The sequence below is a fragment of the Mixophyes fleayi genome, chromosome 11 (genome assembly GCF_038048845.1).
Source record: "Mixophyes fleayi isolate aMixFle1 chromosome 11, aMixFle1.hap1, whole genome shotgun sequence".
NCBI classification, from domain to species: domain Eukaryota; kingdom Metazoa; phylum Chordata; class Amphibia; order Anura; family Limnodynastidae; genus Mixophyes; species Mixophyes fleayi.
Window position 1 is genome coordinate 30,766,699 of NC_134412.1, and position 27,623 is coordinate 30,794,321.

Sequence of the window (27,623 nt, forward strand, 5' to 3'; positions counted from 1 at the left end):
GTGCTCCCGCCTTCGATCAGCAGACCGAGAAGGCGATAGGGCTAACCGCTTGTCCATCAAGAAGAAACGGACGTCCTCGAAACAGAGGCTCTGTAGTCCCGCCCACATTTGACCCAGCCCGTACCCAGAATCGAGACTCGATTGGTGGTGGCCGCTGTCGGTTGGCCGCAGTGGGCGGGGTTGTGCGGCTTGCTGCCATGGAAGCAGTGGGTGGGCTTTAGGATGAGACTGGCATCTGGGCGGATTGCCGATGTACGCGAACCGGTTGGAGAGCAGTGGGAAGGAGGTTTAGCTCCGTCGTTTGTCTGGAGGGGGAACCGAGCTGAGGGGGGGGGGAGATAACTGACGTGAATTCATTATTTCCGGTCAAGCGAGTCTCCAGACCGCCGCCTCCTCCCTGAACATGGAAGACACCATTTACAGTAAGTGCTCTGAGGCTTCTATGGCCAGGGCCATAGTCACTGCCACCAACGTGTATTATAAATGACTGGGGTCTCCCTTAGTGCTTAATGGGCCTTACTGGGAGATAGACGTCAGCAGGGAAAGGACGGGATGCTCCATGTATTCCTGGGTGGGGGGAGCAGTACTATTGTGCATGGGAAGCAGCATGTATGGAGACCATTCCATGTACGCTGTGTGAGAGGGGGGGCTGCTCTACCCTGCAGTCACTTTCATGTTGGGAGATGCACGGGCTGCAGTGCTGATCTCCTTTCTTAAACCAGTATGCAGTGGTTGAGATTGGGATCTCTCCCTCACCTTATACAGGGAAGTAGCTTTTCTTGTGTAAAGATAGGGGGAGGTTTAAAGGTAAAGTCTTTTGAACATTAACCATAATGTCACTGAGTCAGCATGTAACCCTTCCTTCTGCTTAGCAGGCATCCTGGGGCTTGTAGTTCCATGTCAGTTGGAAGGCCACTGGCATCCTAATGTTATGTTTCTGACACTCTCAACACCCAATAATGGTAAAGCTGGGTACACACTACACTGTTTTCGTCCAGTAATCGGCTCAATCAGCCGACATACGACCGCTCGTTCAAAGGTCGGGTCAGTGTGTGTAGTAACACGATGGTCGATAGTCTGCCCAAATGGATGATTGTCTCCTCATTTGGTCGGTCGTACCGTTTAATATTTTCGTTCCAATCTCGTTTCCGCTGTGTAGTGTGTATAAACTTCCGACCGATCCACAACAGTGAGTACGAAAATTACAGTCATTGCTCACGACAACATGGCTGTAAAAAGTCGCTAAAGGGACGTCCGCTCTTCCCTTTATCGTCCTAAACCAGGCTAGTGTGTATGCAGTCCATGGACCGAGCGATCGGACCATCGATCGCATGTAAAATTGCTCGGCATAAAAAGTTGATCAAAATTTCTGTAGTGTGTACCCAGCTTTAGAAATATCATAAAATGGCAAACAATACATGCAGTTCTTAAATTGTGTATCAGTTCATCTCTCTCTTGCAGTGTGTGCTAAAACATTAATGTTTGAAATCATTGTCCTTTTCTTTTATTGAATGTTTCTGTGATAAGGGTCCCACAAAATCCCTTTTTTTTTTATATTTTTTATAAAGCAATGTTTAGTAGACTGGTATCATCCAGAGCCCGAGCATTCTAGACAAATACCAAAAGCTTATTGAGCAGAGTTTATATTCCAATCTTATTTTACAATTTCCTTGTGGTATTCCGTTATATACTGCATAAAGAGGAGAAAAAAAGGTGCAGCTGTATACAGTTAGATCAATTAGAACATTGCTTCAATGCATAATGTCCCCCGAGGCTTCATAAAATAGATATTGCAAAATAATGTAGTCATTGCTAAAACAGTGACTTATTTATTGTTGAACATAGAGCGCTTGGGCACATAAGAACATGTCATAAGAGAGTCAGAATCTGATTATGTGCAACCACTGTATAAAAAAAAAAAAGAGGAAAAAAAAGCAAATAATTAACTAAAATGGCTAACTAGAAAAAAAGTGGAAGTATATGTCCCCTTAAAAAAGAAACTTTCAGTCCTCTCGTCTTCTGTCCCTGTAACTAGTAGAGCTGTGGGTCCTATTACCTCCCATGCACTGTACTATGTCCTTTCCCCACATCAGTGATATTGATCTATCCAGGACATACTTGATTAAAACAAGAGGTCACTTTCAATATCTTACCTCCTGGTAAAATACTATCCACAAATCTATATACAGATTGGGGGTTTTCTCCCCTGAGAAAAAATGTCCTGGACCTCTAATCTTTGTGGCCATCTCTCCACTTTGCTGTCACACTTTCCACCTCCACAGACTTGTTCTCCCTCTGTATTGCTCCCATTTTGTTTAATTCATCTATCTCGCAAGACCTTTTCTACCTCTACTGGCTTCATGTTCCATATTCCTTCCCTTCACCAACACCATATAATTAGTGACCGTAAATTATAGATGGTTTTTAATTTTAACTGAGTTACAAATTCAGTAATAGATACCACATCCTATATAACTGCATTTTCATATGGTAGAATTTTCGAACATTATAATGCTCACTTTTTTTAAATAAAATTACTAAAATGCAAGTATAATGTTTTAAGAATCTAAAAGTATCAGGGATATAATATTATATTAAATTAATAACGTGGAGGATCATTACTCTTAGTCACACGATTTGCAAGTGTTTAAATGACATGCAGTAGTTATTTCCTATAATTTTTCAAGTTGTTCGACACTAAAACAAGGTTGAGGTACATTTACATGAGTTCTGCTGTTTCCACTTAGACTTTTTACGCTGGGCAGTCTGAGGTGTGATTCTGTTCTTTAGTGGTTGATGACACTAAGCAAAGACGAATCTCCTTTCTTGGTAAACGGCATGAAATCTGCTCCATTTTCAATATTTGATTAAGAAAGGTATCTCTTTCCAAAATACCTACAGTAGAGGGATCTGCCATCACAATATTCCCTGGCAGTGAATTTCATATTTTGACTGCCCTTACTGTAAAGAACCCCTTACTGTAAAGAACCCCTTCCTTTGCTGTTTGTGAAACTTCCCCTTCTCTGACCTTAGTGGGTGACTGCGTGACCTGTGTACAGTCTGGGCTAAAAAAGTCCCCATGAAAGTTATCTGTATTGACCATTAATGTCTGTTACCAATAACACCTCGATCTATTCTTGATGAGATTATTTCAAACAAGTGTATGCATGGATTACTTTTCTGCACTGTAGGGAAGAACACAAAACCTAAGTCTCTGGTGCTAAATTATCAATATTGGGTGTGTTTACATATAACTTCTAGGTGCCAATGCAGCAGTTCAAAGAAAGAAGTGTCAATCCTTCACTATTACCATACAAGAAACAAAAAAGGAAATGGAACTGTGCAGGTGGCGCCTAATACAAAATACAATGGTATTTTGTATTGAGGCATTTGCTGATCTTTATTGATCATCCACTATATGTTAGATCTGCTCCAGAATACAGGCACAGTCTATTTAGGCACCGCCTGTGCAGTTTCATTTTCTTTTTTTGTTTACTGTAGGTAAGTAGTAAAATTGAGAGCTAAAGTAATATTACCTAAAATTAAAAGTAGAATTACTGAGACAAGACGGCAACATGGCTGGATGAATGTCTGGACTCTGGTATCGGAGTTACTTCAAATCTAGAAACTGACCTTCAGTAGTATTTTCTCTAGTTTTTAAAATGCTTTTTTTTTCCACTTTTCCTTAATTCTATATAATTATGTCCAATAGCTACAGAGGTTGTCGTTTTCTTCAAGTCATGATTACTACTTGTGAATTACATTTTAAAAAGGGCTGAAAGGCTTAGGACATACATGTTTTGTTCTGTTCGTTGCTCATAAAACCCACTGGATTTGATACTTTGGGTTGAATAATGCTGTGCTAAGTGCTTTAACTAATACATACTATGCCAAGTAAAGCTCCATTAGAAAAGAGCTTAAGTCGTATTTTGATTTAACCCATAGTTTGGGTCAACCAGGGTGATAAAGTGGTGGGAAGAAACCTGTTTTTTTTTGTTTGTTTTATATTTTTACTTTTTTGTTTACTGCTGTCTGCATTTCAGTATGAGCAATTCACACAGTTTAAATAGTTAATTGTATATACCTTACATAGTACTTGTTGTAGTCAATGGAATTGACTAGCATCATTGTGTGAACAAAGGTTTTTTTTTTGTTGAAATAGCCACAGTTGTACAATATTGCAGAAAATCAGACTAATGTATCTCTTCCACAGATTGCTTCATTTATTTATTTTTTCACATTCTTCTGTTAAAATGTCACAAAATCTTTAGCAGTTAGAATAGATCTCTGAATGGAATAGTGATTTATACATGTAATATATTACTATTGCATTGTTTCATATTGGACATGTGCTCGTAAACCGCAGGATAATTTTAGTCTCCCCTTATGTGACTTGTATGTCCAGCATTATCAGCATATTAACCTAGCCGCATATTTGCTTATGTGGAACCGCACCCAGAGGAGTCCTTCAGTCCCCTTCAAATTCTCCCTTCCCTATGCACTTGCACTGATGTAATTACGGGTCATTCAGAATTCTTTTGATCAAAGCTGATCACAATTTGATTGGGTAGTTAGATCCAATAATGTGTGTCCTGCTCACTTGGCCAAATGTAATGGCATTTGTGTGGCTGCGTTAAGCTAGGTCCACAGTGATGCCTTTTTGGGTGTGCACATGCGAATTGGAGTAGGTGGTAGCATAAATATATTAAAAACAAATGTTTGCATTTATTTTTTCTGCTCTTTCCACTCCAATGCTTCCTGCACTGATGGTGGAAAAAGCATTGGTGTGGATTAGCCATATTTAAAATATTTTCCTACCTGTAGTTGACCATGCCAAGCAGAATTCCACCAGGATAAGTGTATTGAATGTATTGCGCTAACAATATATCACAATAAATATCCAAAAGAAGAGACGCATTTAAGAAAAAATTAGACCTGACTCTTTCTGTTAGCTCGTTCTTACTATGGGACTAGGTATATTGCATATGCCTAGCTTGCATGGTTTAATCACTAAATGATTTCTAACAATAGAATGTGTTGCTGGGTAACGAAGGGACCTTTTATGTTTTCAGAGACATGGGTGTATAAAAAGGCCCCAATTACAATATACCACTCCTGAGGTACAGCACTAGCACAGCAGACGAATGAGGGGGAAATACCGCCGGGCAAAGCCGCAAGTTAGTTTATCAGAGTGGTGTGTTTCCACTGGTGGTCTCCTCTCATATTGATGCACCTAATACTCCACTATCTTAATTGATTACATATATTTTAATAGTGGGAGTGCCCTTTCCACTTTGTAAAGAAGAGCAGTGAGTGCTATAATATTCTCAAGGGCCTTTCCAAGGGGTTGCACATAACCTTTTATGGAGAAGTATGTAATAAGGAACTCCCTATTACAACATTGGGTTTGTGAACACTTGTGAGACGATATCACAATCCAGTCTCTAATAACTTGCTACATAAATTGTGTAAATGCACTGTAATTAAACATGGACGAAGAGGCAACTTTTTATTAACAAATATCTTTATAAGGTGTCTGGTTTATATACATTTGTTTGTTTTTATTTAATGATGTTTTGTCATTTTGTTGTATGTTCTGGTTCCAATTTTATTTATTTATTTTTGGCTTGTGATGTCCTTTTTTATGTTTAGAAAGGTTTAAAGCTTTGCGTAGGGGCACCCATATTTACATCAACAAAAGATCTTTAAAATGTTCTGTATTTAAACTGTGCTGTTATAATATAAAGTTAATGTTTACCTTGTCATAAATCTCACATAATGTACCATATGATGTAAGAAACATTGTTATACTCTGCCCTTCAGTTCTAAGGATTACACTGGTATGTTTTACCCAAAAGACTGATTGAAGCATTGATTGGTAAACCCAAACAAAATATTGTTGTTTTTTTTTCCTTTTTATTTCTTTTTCTTTTTTTTTTTTCTTGCATTAATCTGGCAAGACTTTTTTTCCCATAACCTACTCTGAGATTTATTGACTCATTTTCAAGTAGTTCTTGTATTCTTGTGAGCCAGTTTCCTTGCGCTTCCTGTCTACATCCTTCCCAGACATTCTGTGCTTCCATTGCCAGAAGAAGACTTTCCTGCAGCCACTCCTCACTAACATGATTCAGACTGAGAACATCTGCTGCTCTTACATATACTTTGGGAAGCTCTCCGTGTGAGTTGCAGTTCATTCTCCATATGTAGAGGGATCACTTTCTTGCAAGAAAAAAATAAATTTAATTTCTTGTTCTCCATAAACTTAACACATAGATAAGGTATTTTTGATGACTTATTTGTCATTTGTCACGGATGTAAAAATAAAATATTCCTGGCACAGTCCCATGGAGTAACTAATTAAAGAAAGATAAAAATGGGGGACATTTGTGAATAAGGAGTATATAGCACTGCCCATTTGGATGAATCAATACAATATAACATGTCCTTTTTCTAGCATGTAATCTTCTCACTGGCCTCCCCCTCTCCTACCACGCCCCCCTTCTGTTCTCAACGCGGCTGCCCGACTAATCTTTCTCTCATGCCGCTCCTCCTCTGCCTCCCCTCTCTGTCATGCCTTACACTGGCTCCCCTTTCCCTAAAGGATCCTTTTCAAACTCCTTACCACCACTTACAAAGCTCTCCCTGTCTACTGCCCCCTATATCTCTAACCTCCTCTCCATTCACACCCCTGCCCGCTCCCTGCGCTCGGCCAACGACCGCCGCCTCTCTTCCACTCTGATTACCTCTTCCCACTCCAGAATCCAGGACTTCTCCTGTGCTGCTCCCCGGCACCGGAACGACCTCTCTCGCTTCATCCGTCTCTCACCCAGTCTGTGCTCCTTCAAATGAGCACTTAAAAATCACCTGTTCCTCAAAGCCTACCAATCATCCACTTAACCCTACTTTCTTGCTACTTCGCTAACCTCCTTCTCTCGTTCTCCCCTCTTTCCCCCAGTCCCGCCTTTCTCTCCCTTACTTTAATGGCTCCCTTTTGTGCCTGTTTGTTCACCCTCCCTTAGGATGTGAGCTTGTATGAGCAGGGCCCCTCTCCCCTCCTGTCTCCATACCTGTCCATCTTTACCCACATGTCTGCCCGGAGTTTCTGAAGTATTGGTACTTTGTGTTTATTGTTCTGTACTATGTCACCCTGTATGGTCTACTGTTTGTACTGTGTACGGCGCTGTGGAAACCTTTTGGCGCCTAACAAATAAATGATAATAATAAAATAATAGCCTACTTGAGGACTTGAAAGCAAATGTCTGTTATTGGCAACACTAATTTTCTCTTTGTGCCATCTTTTTTAAATGTTCCCCAATATCTGTTGTGTAGGCCTTGTGTTCTTATTTTTTTTTTTTTGCAAAATAGTGTGAACCTTATTCAGAAATTGAGTATATTCTCCTGTATTTGCCTTGTTTAACATATGTTGATTATGGTTGATAAGTAGACACCTCTTCTATGTGTTTAGGACTTTATTTGCATTTTAACATCCTTTTAGCACCAACATATGTAGCACTGTACAATGAATGGCTTGTTACAGTCAACTGTGCATAGAATTATGATATGGCCCATAGAGGTGGCCCACCCCAGATAAGCTCCGGATATAAAGCAATGTATTGTATGTCCTGTATTTATTTCCTGCTTCTAAAGAGTAGAAATGTGTCAAATTTTGATCACAACCAAGTTTTATTATTTAATTATCAAAGGGTCCCATTAAAAACCCCTGCAATGACTTTTTAAAAACTCTCTGAATATTGTTTTGTGTTGCTCACACTGAGTGGTTGATGAGTTACCAGATACTAATAAAAATGGCTCCAAACCTTGTTCTCATAGACAGTTTATGGTGCTGTCAGAAAATGTGTAACTACAGCCTCTTATTTTTCTACAGCTCCATTTCCTGTTATACTGGTCATGGCTCTGATTTGTTATTTGACGCCAGTGCATCTGGTGCAGTGAAATCATCATCATTTATATAGCACCAGCAAATTCTGTAGAGCTTTACAATTGGGGACAAACCGTAATAAACAATACTGTGTAATACATACGGAGAGGTAAGAGGGCCCTGCTCGCACGCTTACAATCTATATGAAATAAAGTATTTATTTGAAAAAACTAAAAATACTATTTTAGATGGAATAAGTTTAGTCACTAGTCTTGAAGGAAAATGTAAACTCTGATTGTACAGCAGATGTAGATATTGATGGGACAAGCAATTGGGTGCTGCTGTTTATGTCTTGATGGCCAGCATAACAAGGCAGATCTCACTTCTGGTCTGTGAAGGCTCTAATGGCAAGACGGGAAATAAGCTCTAAATACCAAACTTATCCTGTCACCAGTTCACAAGCTTTTGCCAGGTTTCCAGTATTACTCCCTAAATCACATAAGCATTTTAGCCCGAAAAATCGGTTTACAGTTTTCTAAAGATGGCTTTGTGAAAGGCATTTATTAGACTGGTATTTGAAGTGTTCCAGGCCACGGCTAATTTGCATTTTGACTTTTTTGCTAACGCATTAAACATGTTTGTAACAATGAGTTCCCTTATACAGTTCCCTTGTTTTCCAAATGTGAGCGGGATAAACGGTCAGCAGCTTGGCATCTGTGCTGAAATATTGTACCCCTTTGTGATTAGCATTAAAACTATTGAAGGCCTGCATGGTTTCTCAGCTTTGTGTGTGCTATGTTCTATAGCTTTATACTTGTTTTGTAAGGCAAGCTTCAATGCTCATTCCAAGTGTATATTCTCCATCTTGTGACCATATGAATCCACAGAAGAAATTACAATATGTGTGTGTGTGTGTGTGTGTGTGTGTGTGTGTGTGTGTGTGTGTGTGTGTTATTCACTTGGGCGAAGCACCTATTTGTTGGATGGATCTTCCTTTTTTGCCAGCAGTAAAATATTCAGTATATAACTGGATCTATTAAGGCTGCTTATTCCAGTTCTCATGAATCCAATAGTGCTAGCAGGCAGGAGATGTCTCGTAGACAGTAGATCTCCCCTGGCAGAGACGGAACTAGTGAGCTGTGGGCCCCGATGCAGGGAGGAGGGAATCGGGGACCCACAGCTTGCTAGTTCCATGTGCAGCAGGGCCCCGTTATCTGCCTGGGCCCCGGTGCACCAATGGTAGTTCCACCACTGGCCCCTGGGGTCTTGTGACATCCATACATAAGCTTTCATATTGAAATGAGAAAACCGCAGTGATTATGGAACCAGGAACAAAATAATTAGGAGTAGAATGCCATGGGCAGTGTGGGGAAAAATATAGGCTTCAGTTTTAAATGAAATATTATATATATTTTAAGCTTTGTGCTCCAGCTTCTGGAAAATCCTAAACGTTCTAGGTAATGGATCCCATACCTGTATACCATTGCATGTCAGTGTTGTGTTTTACTGGTACTATGTAGTTTGTGCTCACATTATGGAGTAAGGCTGGGTACACACTACAGAATTTGTTTCCAGATGGGAATACTATTTTACCAATGACTGAAAGCATGGCAATTCATGTGTACACACTATACACGTTTTACAAGATTTACCTTCAGATCTGTGCTCTTCATCCGTCATAACCATCAGCTGAAATGAAAGTGACTGTAAACTCTATGGAGATCTGCCTACACTGCTGTTCGTGAGTGTATACACACTGCAGAATTTGCCCGACATCGTTCCATTGTTTATAGTGATTTTTAGTCTGTTTATCAAATCAAACGATACAATGAGCTTTGGAACAATAAAACATGCGATATCGGACCTAGCAGTAGTTTATGGTGTGATTGGCCTGATAATCGGGTGAAAAACCCAGCTTTACATGCTTTGTGTGACTGATAGCAGCAGAGCAGCCATATCCTGACATCCATTGTGTTAGTGGTGCACTGTTCTTATGAAGCCCAGATGAGTACCCATTTGTAATGTCTATGAAAAAAGCTGGTGTTCGTTTAGCTATATTTAACACTTTAAATATATGGATAGTTCAGATTTTGTAAATTGTAGTAGAAAAAAACAAAAACTAATCTGTTATTTATTGCTCTAAGTAACACTTTTTTTTTTTTTTTTTTTTTGAGCACTTTTATCACACTTGCACAAACTCAGGTGTCACGTTTTTTTTACACGAACGGAGCATGACTCATAAGTAACAATACTTTCAAGGTGATAAACTGCTGTTGCAATTGTTGTCCACAGGAAATTGGCATGTTTAAAAATGTAAGGCTTACTGGCCTGCTTTCTCTAGCTTCTTCATATATATGCAATTTTTTTTATTATATTTTTCCACTATCCTACTAAAAAAGCACCATTGGACTTCGTTCTTGCAAATGTATAATATTTGGTCTTGGGTACATAAAACAAGACCAAAGCTGGGGCAGTAGCAGGTGTTCATGTTACAATGGGTGTAGCTGATGAAGACCTTCTCTCCAAGCAATCAGAAAAGTCATTGTGCTGCATAATACACGCATAGATTAACCAATAAAGAGATCAATATATCCACAGCAATTTTGCCATTCCACCACAGCTGGGACTGAAGATAAATACTTGCTGTCCAAGCTGTATATTAAAGTGACATTTAACACTGCAGCATTCACTGAAAAGTAGCAAAAACGAATTACAATAAATTAACCTGAATATGACCCCTAATTTCAATATTAAAATGAGGCAACATGGTCTTTTTTCCTCTGTTGCATCTGCCTTTAGGTTTTAGTTCACAAAATGCAAAAAATACTCAAATAGCAGAATAAGATGTTATGTAGTTTCCACCATATATGCCACAGTACTTTATTGAGTCTGTATCATTATTAAAATTATTTGGGAAAGCAATACACATTTTCTGAATGAGCCGTCTGGCTGGACTTGGTAAACTGGCGACAGGAGGGTACTTCCTTCAAGTGCCTTGCTCCTGTGGGTGGTGCTTACCCCAGTGATGGTCTATTTCCACCATTTAGAAGATTGTTACTTTTTTTTAAAAATCCAATATTTCTAAGCATTGCTTTTCTAAGGGTTATCTGCAGGGACATCTTTGGATGTGACGACATTCCAGCGCCACCAACAATTGTACTGTACGTCTGAGTATATATTATTTTTAAAAAGAATGTTGAAGAAAATGTTTTTAATTCTGTCTGCTTAGATTTAGGTTTAGAATAGCAATGTGTGCTGGTGCACGGTATCATTTGGAGATCTATTCATCTATTTACTCATACCCACTTGCGTTGTGTGTTCTGTAATACAGTGTAAGGTTAGGTACACACTGAAGATAACAGACTGGACGTAAAATTCTACAATTGTACATTGACTGAATGTCCAACCGGTCGGGCGATTCATGCATACACAGTGCACACAATTTATCTTCAGATCTGTGCTCTTCATCTGCTCCTATAGTCATTTAGAGAATGACAGCACAATATGTGCCACACTGATTAATCAACTTGTTATAGCTATCCACATGTCATAACGAATTTCGTTACTTTCTGTGACTCTGAAACAAAATATTCAGTCTCAAGCTAGGTACACACTACAGAATTTTCCACCAGCTTTTTATGCCGATCGATTTTAGATGGGATCGATGTTCCGATCGCTCGGTCCATGGACTGCATACACACTAGCTTTGTTTAGGACGATAAAGGGAAGAGCAGACGTCCCTTTAGCGACTTTTTACAGCCATGTTGTCGTGAGCAATGACTAATTTTCGTACTCACTGTTATGGATCGGTCGGAAGTTTATATACACTACACAACGGTAACGAGATTGGACTGAAAATATTAAACGGTACGACCGACCAAATGAGGCGATAATCGTCCATTTGGGCAGACTTTCGACCATCGTGTCACTGCACACACTGACCCGACTTTTGAACGAGCGGTCGTATGTCGGCTGATTTAGCCGATTATTGGATGAAAACTAGTGTGTACCTAGCTTCAGAACTAACAAATTATTCCATCTATAGCACGCTCTACATTTAGTCATCAGGACATGTTTATTGCCCGCATCGGCTAAAAAGAACATGACACTGTAAAATCTATGGAGATCGATATCGTGAGTGCATACACACTACATGATCAGAGATTATTAAATGGTACAATCAACCAAATGAAACGATAATCTGCACTTCGGATTGACTATTGTTCATCGTGTAAGTATACACACTAACGCAATATGTGAATGAGCGGTCATTTATCGGGTGATTGGCCCGATAAAGGCTGAAAAACCTCCAGTGTGTACCAAACCTAACACAGGCAGATGCTGAATACATTTATAAAACTAGCTTTCGTGCTGTAAGGACAGTGAACCCTGTAAATTGGCACATTGGGGGGAATTCAGTTGGCCCCATTGCTGTAAAAAGTATCACGGCCTACGCACTATTAGCGTTATGGTAATAGTGCACTTAAATACAGTTGTTACAGTAGTTTCAATGCCGGCTCTTTTCTTGCAGCTCACTGAGCTGCGAGCAGAAAGCCAGGTTAAATTTACTATAATAATGGTAATAGAGTTATCACAGCGCTACTTTGGGGGGAATTGAACCCCCCCATTGATTTATTATTGAACAGTGTTGTTTTATCAGGTTTCATGTGTTTAACATGCAGGAAAATGTGCATAACTGCATAAGTGGTTATGGACCCTATATCTGGTATAGACAACATTGTGTCTGTTGGTTTTCTTTTGTTTGTAGCACAAAGTGTGAAGAAGTTGATACAAACGTTTTATATCCTGTGCAATGCAATCCAGTATATTTAATGTATCCCTGTTCAAATGCACAATGTTAAATACATAAAAAAGCAATTGTAGTTCATAAAGATACTGTGAATGGACCACCAACTCTGTGTCTACAATATGATAGAAAGAACCTAGTTTTATCTGTCCATGTACATTTCAAAAGTGATTACTTTAAAGAGAGTGTCTATTCCTACTTGTATGCACAAGGGCTTGCACTGTGAGGGTTATAAGGTGGTTGTCGAATATATTTGCGCTCTTGTGCTCAGGAAGTACACTGGTACGCTGTGTTATAATCCAGAACCAGGGTGATTTCAGTTGAGTGTGAAGTGGGGATTATATTGGGATGCAATGAACAGAAAGAAAAAAAAAAAAGTATCATCAAATAGGACTTTGTATTGCTGTACGATGAAAATTATACCATGACAAAGCCATGTCCTTTAATTACTGAGGGTAATTTTACAATAAAAGCCTATTCCTGCTTACAAGAAAAGACACAATGACTTCTGTGTTGTCAGTGCCAGCTGCAAAATATTTGTATCAAATAAAGCACTAGTTATTGTGTGCGAGATTGTGTTTGGTACTGTTTCTAAATCCCTGACTGTAACTGTTAACGTTGGTTCTTTTGAATTTCGCTAGTAAATAAAATCTGCAGTCATGGAAGAGGTTCCACAAAATAATTCATGGCTTTGGTTTGGTAATGGAAAAAATATTTGTTAATGTAGAACAACTTGGTGCTATTATTGAATGACAAGACTGTCCAGCAACATGTCAAGGAGACATATATCTTGCTTTCACCAGAAGTACTTTTACTGCTCACCGTAATAGATGCTGAGAATGTTTGTTTTGTTGCTTCCTCTCCAGTCCCCGCTGACCTGACTCCAGAAGAACGTATTGAGCTGGAGAACATCCGCCGCAGGAAACAGGAACTGCTGGAAGAGATCCAGAGGCTTCGCGATGAGCTGAGTGAGGCCATGAACGAGGTGGAAGGCCTGGAGGCCAATGAAGGAAGGTATGTCTATGTCATAAACTTTGATGTAGGAGCTTTGTAGACATACTTGTCAGACCTTTTTTTTTTTTTTTTTTTTTTTTTATGTCAATATGCCTGTAGAGTATTGTTTACTTGCGCGTGTGCAGGTAAAGTGTCATTTAGAATTACAAATGAGGGAAAGTTATTTTTCTTCCACGCTGCAGAATGAAACATAAATTGAAATGAGCCTTCGGTCTAAATGTAGTGTTATTTTTTTGTAGGTTTTCAGTGCAAATTATTGACTTGAGGTGTCTTTGCACATAGGACCTTAGGTCTAACTTATTGTTGAGAAATAGCTGTTCATGTTGTGTCCTAGTTTAAGCAGACAGGGCTAGACCAGTCTACATGTATGTCGCCAAGAAAATGGAGCCGTGTACCACCACAGATGTGTGAAAGGGGGCTCTATAAAATAAAATTGATGCCGAATTTTGTAAAGTATTACAGAATGTTTAATACCATGATATATTTCAGTGCTTAGTGTGATTAATTAACATTGCTGCTTTTTTTTTTCTGTACAGTAAAACTCTGCAAAGAAATCGGAAAATAGGAATGGGTAGAAAGAAGTTTAATATGGATCCTAAAAAGGTATAGATGCATTTTATTGATCCTATTTGGTTGGTGTGATCATATTATGTTATCTAATTTGACATTGAGAATATTACTGCAATTTTTTCCAAATATATATTGGAGCAAGTTGATGTCCTAGAAATGATTTAGTGTGTGATGGTCTGGAGATAATGTGCCGCTTTTTGTATGTGAATGCTGTGTGCTTGAGTTAACTCGGCACGCCAATTAGCACAGTTTGTCTCCAATAATATCACTCCACCTATACTGGATTTAATGTCATGGTAAATAAGCAGTTTAAAATTTGTTACTGTCCTTGTTAATATTTCCAAGAAACTAGACATTGTTTCTGCCTTTTGTTTTCAGGGAATCCTTTTCCTTCAGGAGAATGAGCTGCTCAGAAACACAGCAGAGGAAATAGCACGATTTCTGTACAAGGGGGAAGGGCTGAATAAGACTGCTATTGGGGACTACCTGGGAGAGAGGTAACACTGAAATACACTTCACATTACATGCTTTAGGCTGTGGATTACTGCAGTGCAGGTCTAGCTGCAAAGGCCAACGGCTGAGTAAAAGGATTTGTATGGATGAAGATGTATTGAATGTTTGCTGATGAAGATTGATACTATTTTGTGTTTGATGTTTATAATGAATTCTGTTTTCCACTTAATGTGTATCTGGTTGACGCTCAGATTCACTTTGAAATGTATTAAACATTTTGTGGAACTGGTTAACGATTTCCTTCCCCCTTCTTGTCTACGTTTTCTAGAGAGGATTTCAACATTGCTGTTCTTCATGCTTTTGTGGACCTCCATGAGTTCACAGACCTGAACCTGGTTCAAGCTCTCAGGTCAGTCGCAATGTGTGTCTGATGTAAAAACCACACACTCGTCCCCTCTTTCTCTTGGGTATGTGCAAAGAAACAGGAAAGCTAATCTGGAAAGAGGAAGTGGTCAGTTTTACCACAAGAATAAGCAAAAGTCTATTCAGGAAGCTGTAAAAATAGCCGTTGCAATGTAGCACAAATAGTGATGTTAAAACTAGATATGTAATATTACAGGTTTGTTCACTTATTATGCAATTCATAAAAATAACTCTTGTATTTTCCCTACTTACAAGTGCCAGTATCAGAGGTAGGCTTTTGACTACCCTTATTGTATTTCACATACCAGTTTTCTTTTGTGAGGTGTTTTTTTTTTTTTCCCCCGTACCTTTTGTTTTCAGACAGTATAGATTAAAGGGAAATATAGTATTTATTGCATGTCTCTGAAATGCAATCCATTATGTATTTCTGTCAAAAACAAATATTATGGATACCTATGTAAATTTTAGCTTTGCACTTGGTGACAAGCTGAAGTTTATCAAAATGATTTGTATAAAATCAACACGTTAGAACATTTTCCGTTTTGCTGTTTATTATAGCAGTTGAAACCTGAGCTTGAAGGAGTTTTTTATTCTATTTATGAATTGATCCTTATCTAACATTTGTATCCTGTGAGAGAAAGCTGGAAGCTGTTCATTACATACAAATGGTGGCTTCTCAAGTGTACGGCCTATCGTGTTATGAAGCCAACATTCCCGTTGTCATCTGTAATGACTGGTAGAGGCTCATTTTATTTCTCTCTGACATGTAGGCAGTTTCTGTGGAGTTTCCGTCTGCCAGGAGAGGCCCAGAAAATTGACCGCATGATGGAGGCATTTGCTCAAAGATATTGTATGTGCAATCCTGGCGTGTTCCAGTCTACAGGTATGGAAATTCAATAGTAGCCACAGGCTTAATCCAATGTTGATAAATTAACAAGTACAGAGAAGAGAATCATGTAACATAGGGGCACTCTATGATAATGGAGTATTTTAAAACTTACATTTTATTAGTTTTATTAAAATGATAATGAGTCCCAAAAATAGTGCCTGTGACACCAGTTGCGAAATAAAAAACAAAAAAATAGTGAAATAAACAAACATATAAATTTTAAAATGGCAGAGAACACCGCCAAGCCTCGCAGTGTAATGAGACAGCCAGAAAGTCTTCAATAAGATTTTATAATAAATGACAAAATGTTTTTAATAGCTGTCTATAAATCCAAAGGTATATGAAGGACCATTGAAGTTTTTTGGTCCTAAACGGGAGATGTCATAGATATATAATAAGACATCATTAACGGAGTAATGGTAGTATATACTACCATTACTCCGTTAATGATGTCTTATTATATATCTATGACATCTCCCGTTTAGGACCAAAAAACTTCAATGGTCCTTCATATACCTTTGGATTTATAGACAGCTATTAAAAACATTTTGTCATTTATTATAAAATCTTATTGAAGACTTTCTGGCTGTCTCATTACACTGCGAGGCTTGGCGGTGTTCTCTGCCATTTTAAAATTTATATGTTTGTTTATTTCACTATTTTTTTGTTTTTTATTTCGCAACTGGTGTCACAGGCACTATTTTTGGGACTCATTATCATTTTAATAAAACTAATAAAATGTAAGTTTTAAAATACTCCATTATCATAGAGTGCCCCTATGTTACATGATTCTCTTCTCTGTACTTGTTAATTTATGAACTAATAATACATGTATAGGGTGCACCAACTCAGTCAAAAAATAATCATATTATATGAACGAAGATAGTCTGAGTGTTTGATTCCCTAGTGCGTTGGGAATTCAATTCTTTTTAATCCAATGTTGGCAGTGTTCTCCCCAGAAAATTTTGCCAGCCGGGTGGGGGCAGTTGTAATACTGTGCAATATTATTGAAAAATGTTGGAGGTTATTGCCCACAGCTGCCAGGATTGGTCAGACTGGTGGTCAATGGTCTAACACACACACTGCTGGCTGTAGTGCTCACATAGTGCCTGTTCTGATAGGAGAAACAATGGTTTCTTATATTATAATAGGACGCTGTTGGGCTCCAAGAGCCGGGTGGCAAGTAAAAACAGCTGGTTGTAGCACCTGGGAATTAGGTGCTGGAGAGAACACTGGTTGGTTCTGTACAATGTATATTTATTTACATATAAAAATTATTTTATCATTTTAAGCAAATTATTGCAGGACCCTAAAACGGCCATTATGTCGAGTGTCTGCCAAGTACTTCCTCAGTCCCCGTTTTATCTAGCAGATCATAGTGACACAGTTATTCTACCTTACACCTAAATAACCTGATCAGTGCAAACTAGTCTCACAGCTACGTAAACCAACACCCAAATTACTTCTAAGTCTGGTGTCTTAGAATGTATGAGACATCTCTGTGGAAACGCAACACACTACTCTGGCATTCCATTATATAGCGTAGACAATGTGTACTCTAGAAAGGATGGCAGCAGTGTCCAACAACACTGTTTAACAATGTGCACAGATCTGAGGGCCAAACAAGCATTTCTTATAATGGCACATCATCTGCTGGCTGACACACATACACTACTAGACATTTCAAAGATAGATATATATATATATATATATATATATATATATATTATATACACACACACACAAAAGGAGTGGTGCTAGATTACGTATAAATAGTACTATTCTGCTATATTAATAACTTGTATATTATAACAGGTGACGCAACATATCATTTCAGTCATATATAACTTGATTACATAAGCCCACTGATGTTATGTAGCACAAAATAGGAAGCCATAGAAAAGTCAATGAGCTATTAGCACTCTGGTCACCTTCCTCTTGTGCCCATGCTTCTCGGGTCTTTCAGGATTTGGATTAAAAAAAAGAGGCACCCATTTAGTGTAGTACAAACTAGTCCGCCTTTTACGTTTCCTGTTATCAGAATATATAGATAAGCCTAAACAAATTTTTTAAAACTGTATATGGTTTTACTTTTGTCAGTTATTAATATATGTAATACACTATGTTGGTGCATCTTGTTTTGTGTTTTTTGTATCCCTGAAATGTGTGTAATCTGATGTTTAGCTAGCATCATCAGCTATTTATATAGTGTCCCCAATTCCGCAGCGCTGTACAGAGATCTCGCTCACATCAGTCCCTACTTCATTGGAGCTTACAGTCTAAATTCCCTAACACACACACATACACACACACGTCAATTTGATAGCAGCCAACCTATCAGTATGCTTTTGGAGTGTGGGAGGAAACCCACGCAAAAACATTTGTACTTTAGGTATCTGAACTGCTGTATAGTTGGCTTATTTAACGACTTACTGTCAATTAATTTTTCTAAAGTCCTATTTTCTGTAAAATGTTAAAATAAAAAAATGCATTTCTTTTTCACTCTCCAAAAGTGTCCTAATTGGTCACTGCTCCACTGAACAACTCTAGCTGCTCAGTGGATGTACCGGGCACCTTGGCTGTACTATGTACAGGCACCGTTTATTTCTTATACATTGATCATGTTTTTCTTGAAGTCTATATTTAGTTGTTGTTTCTGCAGTTGATTTGCAATTCATTTCTTTAGATGAGCACGTAATCTTCTTTTTTTTTTTTTTCTCATTTGCATAACATTTTCTGCTTGCTTTCGAAAGATCATCTGTTCAGAAATTCATCAATGCTAGATGAGATTTAAATTAAACAAGTTGTCACACATATTATAACCATGTACCTAATGCATTACAATACAATTCTGTACATAGCATTTTATGAACAGATAGTCCTTGATTCGTTGTAGTCTGTCATGGAGCAGACCTGTTACCCTCATACAAACTACATTGCAATCTTTAAAGATGCTCTGATGTCAAAAATGTTCTTTATTTCATTGACCCTAATGCAGGGGTATGCATGTTGGGTATCTATTTTCTATATATCTGCATAGTTTACAAATTAACCTAGAGCTTTGTTGAGCTGCTATGTGATCTATATAGCTTTTAATTGTTTTATGTGTTCCCCAAGCACCACTATACTGCCAATTACATTAATCCCACCCCATGCCAGTAGGTTATGTCTATAAGCTGCTGTTTGGTGTAGAATGTCTCACTCATGTATTGGTGTTTTAAAAGGACATAAGGAAGCTATGCATTCTGCAAGCAGTCTTCGTAACCCCTATATATTATGGTATAGGACAGGATTTGTTTATTCCCTTTGTATGTGACAATGAATAGCAACTTTTCCATTTCTCTTCTTAAAGCTACAGTGATGTGCCATTTTACTCTTTATGCTACTATAATGATGCACAATGCGATTTTTGGGGCAGCATTGTGGCTTAGTGGTTAGCAATTCTGCCTCTTGGCACTGGGGTAATGAGTTTGATTCCTGACCATGGCTTTATCTGTGAGGAGTTTGTATGTTCTTTACCGTGTTTGCGTGAGTTTCCTCCGGGTGCTCTGGTTTCCTCCCACACTCCCAAAACATACTGGTATGTTAATTGGCTGCTATTAAATTGACACTAGTCTGTGTGTCTGTCTGTATGTTAGGGAATTTAGACTGTAAACTCCCATGGGGCAGGGACTGATGTGAGTGAGTTTTGTGTACAGTGCTGCGGAATTGGTGGCGCTATATAAATGATGATGATTTTGACACCCTGCCCATCTCATTTGCATACAATACAAGTGTCAAAGAAGGGAAGGGCTGATAAATGGGTAAACAGTTTGGGGAAAAAAAACATAAGTGCAATATCTAGGACAAATGGCTGGAATGGTATTTTGGATCTTTTTTGTAGTGTTAGCCTTAAATAAGAAAGTGACGCACAATTATTTTGCACAAACTCCTTTGTTTTTGTTCTGTACACAGATACATGCTATGTCTTGTCCTTTGCGGTTATTATGTTGAACACAAGTCTACACAATCCCAATGTTCGCGACAAGCCCAGTGTCGAAAGATTCTTCTCTATGAACAGGGGAATTAATGATGGAGGTGACCTTCCTGAAGAGCTACTTCGGGTGAGAAACTGATGGCCGTAGGCTTGCTTTAGTTTTAAAAATTGTAAATATTCTTCATAAACCATTCGCTTGGTGTATTACGTTTCCTTGTTCCTTTATGATGAGGGACACAGAAAGTGCAATGTTGTCTTCGACATTTTTTTTAAAATTATTTTTCTATTAAAGCGTCAGTTTAACTTTTAAGGTTAGGAAACAGCAGAGTTTAAGATTAAAGTTTAGGTTTCTGCCACATATAAACTGTAGGTTACAGTTTTGAACAGATATTCATGAATATATATGAAAATGCAGCATATCTGTTCATTGGTGACCTTAGAGGCACGTTGTGTTTTCTTTTGTTTTATACTCTTACACAGTGAGATTAATCCTAATGGTTTTTATCCGTTGTATTTAAAATACCTTTTACAGAACCTGTATGATAGTATCAGGAATGAACCATTTAAGATCCCGGAGGATGATGGCAATGACCTTACACACACCTTCTTCAACCCAGATCGTGAAGGCTGGCTCCTTAAACTGGGTAAGAGATGTCACCAGGTTTTAATGCATTGTACGCTTCATCTTCAAACTCTCTACTCTTCTGTGTTTTCCTCTTCCTCTTTTGCCGTCCCGCCACATCTCTCTGGAGCCATGTAGTACGAAATCCTGGTTAAGAACCATTCCAATTCTTTACCATTGAAGGTCACATCTTTACCATTGAAGGTCACACTAAGCAAAATAACTTAGTCACACACTTTTCAAATATGATGAACACTAAATTTTCCCTGTAAGCGAAGTTAAAAACTCCTAACCTCAGTGTATGCCACCAGCATGCTGTTTTAACACACATTTCGTTAATACATAGCACAGATGTACAATGATATTAAGGATTCGGTATAAGTTGAAGCAAGTAGAAAGCCACATTGGTTTCACAAAAGTAAACCATATTAATCGTGCTACAATCTATAAGTATATAGTTATTGCCAGTATTGGTCGTTACACGCCTTTTATTGTTTTATTAGTGGACAGTATAAACACAGTGACAAGACTTGAATCTGGAGTTAGATGTAAATGTTCTCTGGAGATAAATCTGTGTAAAAATACCACTAACATTATAAAGAATATTTCAAACAAACATGTTTAAGTATCCAGTATTCCTAGACTGCTATTCTACATATGCCATCTTTACTTTAGAAAACTGAACATAGTTCATATAAACATCCAATATTCACTAGTCAGAGCCACATTATTCCAAATTCTGTTTTGTCTAACGTGAAACTAGTTTCCACGTTTCAATACCATGTATGCTTGTGGCAGAAATCCCTTTTCCGTAATGAAATATTTGGGAATTTTTATATATATAATTTTTTAAAGAATACGAGGGGAAGATAAAGGTCTAGCCTGCTCTCTTCCTTACATGGCTCTTGATAAATTTTGCTTTGCCAGGTGTAGAATTAGTATTGAATGCGCTAACAGTGCACTGTGCCTAGAGGATGTGTATAAACCTTGGTTTCTACCTTTTTGTTTATGTAACTTATTTTTCCTTTTCTCTTTCTCCTCGCCTGCCTGCCCGCCCTCCCTTTCCTTGTTATGTGCACCTCTTTCTTCGTCTTTTTCCCATACTTTGTTTTCCGTACCTTGTGTGCCCCGCCGCTGATGACCTTTGCTCTTCGTCTGCTCACAATAACTTCCCAGGAGGTAGGTAGAGCTCAGTGTTTCACTCTACCATCATCGTAGTTTTATGTGTAGACAAACCGTGCACATTTTGTACAACAATCAGTGGGTTGCGATCACTTGTTTTGTTTCTGTGTATCAAGGGGTCTATCATTCCAACTAAGTCTGCCTGTTCCAAAATGACATCGAATTCTGCTGCCCTACACTTCTAACAAGTTTTATGATCATCTGGCTTTCTGCTTTAGTGTAGCAGTGAAACTCGGGGCGTCCTTGTTTGGCTGAAGTCATCGGTCCTTCCCTCCTCTAGGCCCCTTGCCCACTGATTTAAAAATGCACCTGCATGTATATCAGTGGTAACACAGCAGTGTCGTTTTGCTGCTGCCTGCTCGGTTTACTTGCATTCAATACACATAAATGCCAGGGGTCAGTGGAGTGTCTGCAAGCACAGGTTACCACTACTTGTCAAACAGTCATTGTCCAGTTGGTAACCAGCCTCAAAATGAAGCGGGCACTTGGTTAAAGTTTATCTGGTTTATTTTAAAGCCTGAAACCCATATTTTTGGCTATGCGGAATAGATTGTCTCATTGTTCCCCCAAAATATAGTGCTAACGGGCTCTTTTTTTTTTTTTTTCTTTTTTTTTTTTTTAAACTAAACTATAGACCAGTTAGTCATTTTGTAGGCTGAGTCAATAATCATGAGACTGCAGCCTATGAGTTAACTAGGAACTAAAGCTTGTGGTACAAATTAATCTGCTACATTAACATAAATATTTGTTCAGCCAACAAATGGCTGCCTCCATTGTGGCTCTTTAATATGCCTGTAACATTAGAGGGAAGCGTGCTAACACAGGGTCGGAACATAAACAATAAAATCTAAATGGGTGGGGGAAAAAATTCTGTGGCCAATCACCATCAGGTTTAACACCCATTGTGTGTACAGTGCAACAAAAGGCCACTTAGTGTAGTCATATTCCAGGAAAAACACAAATATATGCTGCATTCATCTTAACTCTGTATCAAAAGCACATATTTCAGTTAAATTGTGCTTAGTTTTAGTGATGGCTCCCTTTTTTTATCTGTGCTTATTTAGTGTTAAGCCATTTTTCTTTTCGCTGCCTATGAACTAATTCCAAAAATCAGTACCATAATTTATTCTTGACAGCGATTGACTAAAAGAGCAGTTCGCATGGTATGTTTTTCATAATGTATTCACTTCCTCCTAGGAATATGAATCAATTACAGTAAGTCTGTTCCATGTCTTTACTTGTAGCTCATCAGTTCATTTAATATAGAGGAAAGTCAAAATTATTAATTTATTTCACTGCACATGGTGTTTTTATTTGTGGCTGTTTGTGGACAATGTTGTGATTTCTAGTGAGTGAATCACCAAATATTTAGATCACGGCATGGCTTGCAGTTATTTATCTCATGTATAAATACTAACCCCAGCTCCCGTAACCTCCCCTCATATTATCTTGCAGGTGGTCGAGTGAAAACATGGAAGAGACGCTGGTTCATTTTGACTGATAACTGTTTGTATTATTTTGAATATACTACGGTGAGTACTTTGGCTATTGTTTTAATGTCTCGTAATTATTTTCTGGTGTGGAACTAACTGCAGGGCAGTTTGTGTACATATTTGTATAAAGCAACAGTGGGTTTCAAAGTACATCCAGAACTCTATTCTAGATGTACTTGGGCTGGAGTAGAGCGTGGTGCGCTATTCTAGTCCTTTGTATGCCTTAATTGTTTCCATACTAAGTTGAGTTTACAATCTATTTTTTGGTGCCGGTTACATGGGTAGATACACAGCTTGTCCCAGTTAATAAGCAGCTAACACTGTGGTTTGAACCCAGAGCTACTGCATGCCTCTCATGAGGTAGGATAGAGATCCTGGATCCCTTAGACCACTGGGCATTGCCATTCATAACTCAACGCCTTTTAAAGTACAGCATGCTAGTTATGTTTTATGCAGAGTTCCTGTTGTGGTTCCATGGCTGTATAGTTTACACAAGTGGTATACATTCTGGAAAATACATTGTAAAAAACATCTGTATTGCAATGCTTGAAAAAGCTTTTACTGCTGAACACTCCATTTAGAATTGTTCAGCAGTATATGGTTCTCTGACAGTTATTACAGTGTATCAAAAATGTGTTTATTCCTTCACAGGATAAAGAGCCACGAGGAATCATCCCATTGGAGAACCTCAGTATTCGAGAAGTTGAAGATCCCAGGAAGCCTGTAAGGTTTTGCTCATTTGTGCTGTTTTGATTGAAGGCTGCAAAAAAGTCCAATGATGTAGATGTTAATGTTACGAGTCTCGGAATTTACTGCTTTTCCCTATTGCAGAACTGCTTTGAGCTCTATATTCCAAACAACAAAGGCCAGCTGATCAAAGCTTGCAAAACAGAGGCTGATGGGAGAGTAGTGGAAGGCAACCATAATGTATACCGAATTTCTGCTCCAACCCCAGAAGAGAAGGAAGAATGGATCAAGTCTATAAAGTAAGTCCTTTGTCGGCACACACAGTTCAGTGTCTATTGAAAAACTTTAATTCAAGAATTGGACTAAGACAGTGGTCTCATCACGTAGGGCACAAGGAAGAAACCGGTTGTTTTTCACCTGATGGGTCACGGCAAGTCCCATTGTGGGACTTACTATTCCACAGCACCTAGACAACTGTATAAGCGTCTGCAGCTGCTATTGTGGGATTATATTTTCCATAGAAGTCTGAGTGCTTTCCATATAGAAAATTTCAAACTGGCACCTATTGGTCATACAATGCCTTGTTCATATGACACCATGCTTGATAATCTTGCTTTTGCCTTCCTCTCTTTAGAGCGGCAGTGAGTGTGGACCCCTTCTATGAAATGCTAGCTGCTCGGAAGAAACGGATCTCCGTCAAGAAAAAGCAACAGATGCAGCAAGAGCAGCTAGAACAGTCTTAAAGGACCCACTTAACATTTGAGCATTGAGCTTCTGGCTTACAACCACTTCTAAGCACTCCCTTTGCAATTGAGGATGGTAAAGATTGCAGCCTTTCATGGCTTGTGTACTGTGACCACAAGGAAGATTGTTTCCATCAGATGCCTAATTGCTTGAAAGTTCATGGCTGGAACTGATCTGGCCTCCAACATTTCAAGTTTGTTCTCTAGAGAGGATCAAGGTATTTGTTCAGCGACCACGGACACTTTGAGAGGATTGTCATTGGTTTGCTGACTTTATTATTTTTATTTTTTTTTCCCCTTTTCTTGTGTGGTGAAAAAACTGCATGAAAAAGCAATACGACCCAGAACATTTTCATTACCACAGCACAAAACCAGCTCCCGACTGGTTCTGTAAACCACATTCCATTCCTCCCAAAAATACAACATTTCAACAGTTGCACTCACCACTATTGATCTTGTTGTTTGGTGCTGGATAATCCTGCAAGATTGATATGTGACCGATCCCACCATGGGTTGCACGTGGATTTCTAGAGTGACTTCATCCACTGATAATCATGACATGAGGGTTGGCATTGCTTTTTCTAAGGGTACATAGGCTCTTCTGGAAAAGCAGACTGGTTTTGGTCTATATTGAGCATTATTCTGTTACTGCTCCGATCATTTACAGCCATATGAGTCCGCCAGAGTTGTTTAATTCTTAACTGATTACTTCCAGGTAACCACAGTACACAATGTACTATTTAAATAATATGCAAAACTCCCAGTCCTGTTTGTAGACACATAAGCAATTATTAGTTACCTAGAAATGTCCAATTCACCCATCAACCAGAATATGTGCTCTTACAGGTCTTTGCTGAACCACAAATCCCAGCATGTTCTGTCAGTTTGCTGGGAGTATTTTAGGTGTTTGCTAGAAGTTACAAAACAGCCAGTTAATTCAAAAACCTTTGTTTCCCTCAATCAAGAAAAGGAACCAATTACAAACTAAACTAGCAGTTTATCCTGTTTTTGGTTAACATTGTATATTATTTCTTTAAAATGTCAACCATCTAACTAGTTTCCTATTTTCTCATTCACCTGCTGTAAGAGTGCATATTTGTTTCCCCCAGACATTTTGAGTTATTGTCTAGTCTGCAAATGTTTCTCCTATCGTTTTCACACTTGAAGTTAAGTGCAAATTCCATATTGTGGTAGTGATGCATCAAGTAGAGGAAAGTTTTGCAACAAAATACATAACGTTTTAGGCAATTCTGCCTATTGGAATATATTATTCTAGTACAATATACATATACTATGGTGGTGGAGTGAAGAGCCAGATTACAGAGATCCTAGAAAAACTACTGATGTAGGGGTAAATGCTAATCCACAAAGTTTGGTCTTGTTTTAAATACCATATTTTTGGCATTGAATTTGCTGTTCCTTGCTCCACTGTGTATATAAGGTGTCACCTTGACGATATCATCTTGTGACCATAGAGCACAAAAATAAGTGCTTAGTGCTTGATGTCCCACTGTGCACATGCAATAATGACTTTTCAGTTTGGAAATGGGTAAAAGTAATTGCATGCTTTAAATGAGATCTTTAGCACAAGACAAACTTTTAACACAAGAAGCGGAGTCTTTTGCTTTGTGTGTGTTTATGGTTAGAAGGCGCTTTGGGGACATATTGAAGCCTCCTCAGACTTTGTGCCACAATGTTCATAGGGCAATAAAACACTACAGTTTTTGGTAAAGAAGATTACACTTGATTAAGCAAACACTGATGATGCACGCATTTGTTTTGATAATGCGACAATCGAGAGGAATTTAAAGCACATCTTTTTGGATATGTAAGCTAAGGGGCATTAACTTTAAATCATGTTTCCGTTTTGTAATGTGATATGTTTGGCAGGTTTTGTAAATTGTTGTGCCAAAGTGGGGTCATGGACTCTTGTTCCCTACTGCACTGTGCCTGTCTGTTACCTTCTCCCAAAAACAAGTACTGTGAAAATGATTCAGGATTGGATACCGCCTCTTCTCGTAAGATATGGTGGCATTGGATTGGATTTTTGTTTGTAATTTTTTTTTCTATTTAATATTATATTGTACACAAACTTTGAGTTAATAAAAACTGTCAAACTTTAGTGTGATTCATTTTTACTTATTCTTGATTGCTTGCAAAGTTAAAAGGATAATTTTACTTAAATAGAAAATTCTGTTTTGGGGTGACTTAAGTAAACCCTGGTTCAAAAGATAACTTGTCAGTAACCTTTGCAAACATGATCAGTGTGTTGCACTCCCACTACTGGACAGCTTGCTCACTTGCAGCACACTCTCGCTCTACTCATGCTGATCTTTATCTTCTATTGGTTGTTACATCCTCTTTGTTAAAACTTTTATCCTGATTTGCAAATGCAGAGTACTTCTGGGAACTGATGCAGTTCTTAGCTATGGTTTTTCAGAGTTCCAGTTTTGTCTGTGTTGTCTATTTTAGTCTCTTCCTTAGCCACTTCCCATTAGGGTTTGCATATAGTGTGTACATAGATACTTATAACTGAATTCTTGCTCGCTAACTGTAATTCTCTCCTTTTCTTTGACTTCAAGTGACCCCCACTTGGTTTTATTTTCCATATTTACAATAAAATGCAAGCTATGTCCAGGGGATTTAGTACATGGTTGTGTGCATGAGAGGTTGGTTTGTTGTTGCCTGTGTGTTTTTTTGTTTTCTTACTCCCCTATTGGTACTAGGCCCCCTACCCATTTAAACCTCCTTTTTTTTTTTTCTTTTTTCTTTTTTTTTTTTTTTTTTTTTTTTTTGCATCACACTATTTTATATAACCTAAAATGTAAAATAAATGGCCGTCATAATGTTAAGTGCAGTAACAAAGGTATATTTGTGTGTGTGTG

General features: G+C 38.3%; 1 protein-coding gene across 1 annotated transcript; it reads left to right on the plus strand.

Annotated features, from left to right (window-relative positions):
* Positions 1–179: 179 nt before the first annotated feature.
* On the plus strand, positions 180–26,860 carry CYTH2 (cytohesin 2). The gene is made up of 12 exons (XM_075190808.1): positions 180–422; positions 13,553–13,700; positions 14,237–14,303; positions 14,649–14,767; positions 15,052–15,132; positions 15,917–16,029; positions 19,990–20,138; positions 20,544–20,655; positions 23,271–23,347; positions 23,960–24,031; positions 24,140–24,294; positions 24,630–26,860. The coding sequence occupies exons 1-12, from the start codon at positions 404–406 to the stop codon at positions 24,736–24,738; spliced, it is 1,221 nt and encodes a 406-aa protein (XP_075046909.1). The 5' UTR covers positions 180–403; the 3' UTR covers positions 24,739–26,860.
* The last annotated feature ends 763 nt before the right edge of the window (positions 26,861–27,623 follow it).